The 6775-nt window shown below is 47.2% G+C and overlaps 1 protein-coding gene across 1 annotated transcript; it reads left to right on the top strand.

Moving 5' to 3' along the window:
- The first annotated feature begins 582 nt into the window (after positions 1-582).
- On the top strand, positions 583-4281 carry LOC149461836 (endogenous murine leukemia virus Env polyprotein from Emv-2 locus-like). The gene is made up of 2 exons (XM_089677630.1): positions 583-1051; positions 1338-4281. Exon 2 carries the CDS (start codon positions 1501-1503, stop codon positions 2923-2925), a length of 1425 nt encoding a protein of 474 aa, XP_089533756.1. The 5' UTR covers positions 583-1051; positions 1338-1500; the 3' UTR covers positions 2926-4281.
- The last annotated feature ends 2494 nt before the right edge of the window (positions 4282-6775 follow it).

Here is a 6775-nt window from a genome sequence, read left to right as displayed (position 1 = left end):
CATGGAAGTGGCCAGTACAGTGATTGCAGGGTGCTCTATAACCACGCATGAGGAGATGACTTCAGGGGACAAAGAGTTCTGTACACAGCTAAAGGCAAAGCTTCCAGAAATGTATGGTGCTACCTCTACTACGGACATGATGAAGCTCACCCAGGGTCCTAATGAGGAAAGCGCCTGCTTCTGGCGCCGTCTCAAGCAGACGGCACTGGATGCGGATCTGGAAGTTGGACCTGATGCTCCAACTGAAGGGGTAAAGGTGACCGCGACGCACATTCTGTTGCGGGCCAAATTTTTGGAAGGCATCAATATTAAAATTCGGGAAAGGCTGGTTCTGGCCCGACCCGAATGTAATGAGATGTCTATCCCTGCTATCCTTTCCACTCTTGCGGCAATAGAGAGGGAAATGGATAGAAGAAAACAAGACAAGGCCAAAGTTCTTATGTCCCAGACCCCACACGAAAAACCAAGGGATCTGGGTCACAGGAAGGATAGGCCCCCACCCAGGTGCTTCCAGTGCCACCAAACGGGGCACATGAGGAGGAGCTGTCCCCAATTACCTAAAGGTCGGTGGCAGTTCATTCCTGATGAGTCCTCCGCCCCTATGACCACCATGGTAAGTAACTCCTATGAATTCTCATAGGAAGTTGACAAATCGGTGTCGGCCCAGATCCATCTTTTTCTAGAGGAATTAAAATATCCCCTCCCTTGCCTCACTGACACCGGTGCAGCAAGAACGGTCCTGCAAAAACAGGACATCCAAGGCAAGGTACCCCTCTCAGGGGAAAGCCCTCCTAACCCCTACTAACCTCACTATCAAACGATGCACTATTCTTAACCCAGCTTCTCTTCTTCCTGTGTCGGAAGATGAGAAGGGGGGGGAGGACAGAAATGACAGTGCTGAATTTTGCAACACGACTAACAATACTAACACCTCTTCTGCTAACATGTCTTCTTTGTCCACTACTAATCTCTCTTCCAAAGGACACGACTGCATTTCTTTGGTGGAACTGGAGTCAGCGGCGACACACCCCATATCACCCCGAGAGTAGCGGTAAGGTTGAACGTCTTCCGATACCCAAAAACCTAGGCCTGAGTGTCTCCCCATTGCCCCCTATTCCATCCGGAATGCCCCTCGGCAACCACATGGGCTGTCACCCTACGAGGTGTTGTTTGGGGGACCTCCCAAAACAGGGTTGTACTTTCCTCAACAGTTGTCGTCTTTGCATTCACAGCTTACAGGTTATGTGCAATCTCTGCAACGGGAGCTGCAGAAGATACACCATCGGGTTCGCGAATCGCTCCCCGATCAATAACAGGTGTTCTTTCTATTGAGCCAGGTGATTGGGTCGTCCTAAAGAAACATCAAAGAACCGGACTCGAGCCACGGTTCACCGGACCATACCAAGTCCAGCTGACGACACCTACCTCACTCAAACTCAAGGGACGAGACAACTGGGTGCACGCAAGCCACTGCAAGAAGCTTTTCAGCTACACCAGAGAATGAGGGGTGTCATTTTCCTTTTTCTTTTTGTTTGTATGTCATACATGTGTGTGAACGGAGGAAAAGACGGCAGATACCCCAACCTTTTATTTAAAATGCACCTGCGTTTAGCTAGAACCGCCAACAAAACCAACTGTTGGGTATGCTCTAAGCCCCCACCCAGTCATCACATGTCCGCAATGGCCGCTGTTCATGCCCTATATGACATCCGCGTCGGCATGAAAAAGCAAGGGACCCCTGGTCAGCCCCCACGTAGACATTTGTCGGTAGAACTTAATGACACATTTTTGTCAGGTAACATCAGTTTCAGCACCAATATTAGCTCTAGCTCCTGTAGGACCCTCGTCAGTCCATTATGGGTAACTGGACAGCTAGGCAGCCCTCAGGTGTGCTTTAACATCAGCTTTGGCACAGGTAACAAGTTTGTTGGGACTACCACCTGTGAGGGAGGTATAACTGTCAATCTGACTAACCAGACTTCCCTTCTGAGTAACCACACTGACCGACCAGACCACGTGTGTTGGAAGGACGGATGTGATGTGCAGACTGAGGGAGCAATCCCCCAGTCTGTGCAACTGTTGCTCAGTGCCAGAGGCCGAACGAGGAACTCCTCCTGTTCTGCTCTGACAGGTCCATACTATTTTCTGTGTGGTTCGGCAGCCTATAGAACATTTCCCCAGAACGCGAAAGGTTTGTGTGCCCTCATAAAGCTAGTCCCCGCATCCTATGTAGTGATGGACCATGAAGAGTTGATGGTCCACAAGAAGGTAAGGATGGCAGGGAGAGTTCGCAGGGAACTGTTCTCTGAGGGCGACCAGGCATGGGCTTGGTTCCCCTCATGGACAGGATGGGGAATAGAACTTATGAAGCGCCTGAACAATTTTTCTGTCATCGTGGATAGTATGTTTAACGAGACCGTAGAGGCTGTCAGAGAAATTGCCCAAGAACAACGGCAGATGGGAATTTTAGTGCTTCAGGAGAAGATGGCCCTTGATTATCTTTTAGCCGCCAAAGGGGGGTTCTGTGAGTTCATCAGAGAGGATTGTTGTACTTGGATAGAAGACACCGATGACAAGGTCCAGGCCCATATGGACAAAGTTAGTGAACTACAGGGAAAAGCTAGAGCTATAGCTAGTGAGGGTTGGAATCCGTTCAAGGGTTTGGGAGGATTGGGAGATTTCCTGTTCTCCATCGGATCTTGGTTGAAGGAAGTGGGAGTGTATATCCTGATGCTTCTCTTTTTCATCTGCCTTTTATATGCCGCGGTGAGATGTTCCTGTTGCCTCATCGACCGTGTAAACCAAGCTCGGGCAGACGACCACATCTCCATGCCCGCTCCTGGGATCCCACTCCAACCACTGATCGGAGGAAGACCTCACCAACCAACCACCTTCTCTACAGATTACGTCCTGGCTTCCCTCTAATTTATCTCTCTGAAGACCACATTCTCCAAGACCTTCAAGCAAGCTTCAAGCCTCATCATGGTTTGTGTCTGCGATTTGGAAAACTGTCTGGGACGAGACCAGCCTTGTGTGGCCCCGTCTGCAGGGGCAATTTGAGAATCTGTTGCTGGATCTCCCCAGACCACCGTGGGATCACAAGCTTTATTCATACCACAAGTCTGTTTGTGGTTTTTGCAAGAGCCTTCCTGTAGTGAAGGTTCCAACGCTCTTGAGGATCATCGCTTCAATCAAGCCTGTTTGCGTCGAGTCTGCGTCGGGTCTTGTTGTTTCAGGTACCCCGTGGAGCTTTATTCTCAGGGACAACTACAGGAACTCTTTGAAGTTTGAGACTACACCCATCAAGCTGAAGAAGATCAAGAAGGGACACGAGGAGAATATGATAAAACAGGAGGGAATGTCATGGAAATTTTGTATTGTTGGTCGAACTTTAAATGTGTCATATATTCGTGTTATTCATATGTCTCTCGTGTGGCTTAATTAAAGCTCTGAAGGCTGCAATTGGGCCATGCGCATGTACAATGTATGTATTACAGTACTCGGCTTGGTAATGGATGAGATGGCAGATCTGCGCTTATAGACCGGCGTGTATACCACCACGGCATTCCATGCGAATGCTGCTGTCAGTAGACCGTGGGCCTGTATCCACATATCAGCAGCATGGTACCACGTGGGCTTCATAACGCAATGCGCAAGCGGTGTGAACTCCACGTGTAGGCTTGTGCATATCTTACAACCCATTACTAATCTGAACTGTATCTGGGATGGATGTGTTTTAATAAAGATCGTATCGGGCCCATCCAGGTACAGACTGATATTTTTAGGGAGTGCTTGTGCAGAGAATTTTACATACCAATAGAAGCTAGTAGGACAGGAAATATGACCTCAGATGGCTCATAGGGGGGAAGGGGAGGAAGTCTGCTGACCTCAGAAGGTTCATGGGGGAGGACCAGTGATAGATAATAGGAAAGGCTATGCTCCAATTGGAATGTACATCTTCTGTATAGGCAATCCCCATTGCATTGTTCGGTGGGAGGGGTTTGACTTTATTCATGTGGGGGGCATGTGTGTATTTTTAATAAAAACTGAGAGCTGGGTCTAAAGCGGGCCCCTTATGTGGATTGCAACCAGCCTTAGAGTGTCGTGTGATCATTCTAGGGTAACGGAGCTCCATCACCTACAAATCAACAGGACCAAAGTATTTGGATGGGCAGGAATCGTGTAGTTTGGCTGCAGTCGTGGTAAGCGAAATTCACACAGCTTTATGGGGGATTTCTGCGCATCCAACTGCGAGTACTCACGGTAAGGAGAAATTCGTTAAAGCGAATTTCCAAGACAATAAGGCCCCAGTCCTGAGGGTTGCTCATTGTCCCCTTGTTCATCATTGCCACAATTCTGGGGATTAGACTTTTGTGACTGTTCCTTCATACATCTACTTTCAAGTGTTGTTTGGAATGATTTCTCTTTAGATTCCATATTACAAACATTCCCTGCCTCCCTACTCATTGACTCTAACAGCCATATACTCCAAGCCTCTCCTTCATTTGGGCATGTCATCTATTTACGATGATCATACCAGAGGTGTTCCCAAGTCTTAGGTTTAAAAGTTTCCTCTTTTAGAAAACGTCATTCCAGTCCAGCGCTCCCAATCATGTATGTAGCAATATGTTATATGCTGTGTATGGCCTCTAGGGGTCTCACTACTTAGATACTGGTACAACTGTGTTATTGCCTCTCTTTGGTTGTAGTTCTAGGGCAGACACATGTATAATGGCAGCTAGGAGCACCTAATAAATGTCTCCTGTTAACTACAGTGTGTGAGCATCTGAGCAGGATCCACTAACAGAACATGGTGGCAGCTGGGCACTGAACCTCTGAATAGCAAGTCTTCTGTCTACAAATACAGATTGTGTGACACTGGAACTGTACAGAGAATCAGCAACTGTAAGTACAGAGTCCCTATCAGACTGCACTATGGAGAGTGGCCTGAAACCCCCTCAGAGACTGGATGTCACTTCTTCCAATCTCTCACAGACATGGAGACACTGGAAGGAAGAGTTTACTCTGTATGTGGACCTGACAGTGGCACCCAGAGATGAGCAGAGGGAAGTAAAGCTGTTTTATTACTTGATTGGGGAAAAAGGCAGAGAACTAGCCGAGACCCTGTTCACAGACGGCATGGCACTGACAGACATACTGCAAGCATTTGATAAGCACTGTGACCCCAAAAAGAATGAGACGGTGGAGAGATACAAGTTCTTCTCAAGGAATAAGGAGATTGGGGACAGTGTGGACAGATATGTGACAGAGCTGAGGAGACTGGCTGCAACCTGTGGATTTGGGGACATCAGGGACTCCCTTATCCGAGACAGGATAGTGTGTGGCATCAGAGACTCTCACCTCAGAGAAAGATTACTGAGGGAGGAAGAGCTGGCGCTGGAGAAATGTATACAAATCTGCAGGGCTGCAGAGCTGACTAAAGACAGGCTGAAGATGATGGAGGGCACCAGTGATGCCTCAGTACATGCAGTATCTGTGAAAGGCAGAGCAAGGTCCAGGCTCCCTGTGAGCTCAGTCCAGTGTAAATACTGTGGCAAAAGACATGAAAGAGACAAAGAGAAATGTCCAGCGTATGGGGAGTCCTGCAGGACTTGTGGCAAGATGAACCACTTTTCAGCTGTGTGCAGATTCAAAACCAGCAAACAGTACAGACAAGTCCACACAGTGACCCAGGACACAGACGAGGACAGCACAGAGGACGATCACATTCCTTTGCTGGGAGTTAAAGCAGTTCAGGCTATGGACTTAATAAAGGTGCAGTCCCATAACATCATGGCTCTGGAAGTTTCTGACAATACTCAAAATCCTACACAAAAGGCAGAATACATTTTGGATTTTCACCACATAAAAACAGAGTATGCTGATTTATTTGAAGGTGATGGGTGCCTGGAAGGTAAATACAAACTAGAAATTGATCACACAATACAGGCTACCAGACTGCCTACAAGAAGAGTGCCTGTAGCCTTAATGCAACCGCTTAAAGAGGAACTGCAGGATTTGCACAGCAGAGGTATGATAGCACCAGTACAGGAAAGCACTGCAGGATCTGCACAGCAGAGGTATGATAGCACCAGTACAGGAAAGCACTGCAGGATCTGCACAGCAGAGGTATGATAGCACCAGTACAGGAAAGCACTGCAGGATCTGCACAGCAGAGGTATGATAGCACCAGTACAGGAAAGCACTGCAGGATTTGCACAGCAGAGGTATGATAGCACCAGTACAGGAAAGCACAGACTGGATCAGCAGTTTGGTGATAGTGAAAAAACCATCAGGCAAGTTAAGAATATGCATTGATCCTAAGCCACTGAACAAGGCCCTTAAAAGAAATCACTATCCAATGCCAACAATAGAAGATATTCTACCAGATCTATCAAAGGCTAAAATATTTTCGGTATGTGATGTGAAAAATGGGTTCTGGCACGTGGAACTGGATAAAGAATCAAGTTTATTAACAGCATTTTCTTCCCCATTTGGACGCTATAAGTGGCTTAGAATGCCAATGGGAGTAAGCCCGGCTCCAGAAGTGTTCCAACAAAAATTGATGCAAGCTTTGGAAGGACTGTCTGGAGTAAAAATAATAGCAGACGATATACTAATAGTTGGGGAAGGTGATGATCTAGAATCCGCAACAAAGGATCACGATAAAAAGATGATACAATTCTTAGACAGATGTAGAAAAAAATAAATCAAACTGAACCTGGAAAAATTCAAACTAAAAATGACAGAAGTACCATATATTGGACATCTTACC

This window comes from Staurois parvus, unplaced genomic scaffold, assembly GCF_062004578.1.
Source record: "Staurois parvus isolate SC_StPar_1 unplaced genomic scaffold, SC_StPar_1.0 ptg000191l, whole genome shotgun sequence".
NCBI lineage: Eukaryota > Metazoa > Chordata > Amphibia > Anura > Ranidae > Staurois > Staurois parvus.
Note: the sequence above shows the minus strand (reverse complement) of the source record. Positions and strands in the feature narration are given on the sequence as shown.

Bases quoted from the DNA above. Each gene is read 5' to 3' on its own strand.
- LOC149461836 (XM_089677630.1), top strand. From the start codon at position 1,501: ATGAGGGGTGTCATTTTCCTTTTTCTTTTTGTTTGTATGTCATACATG.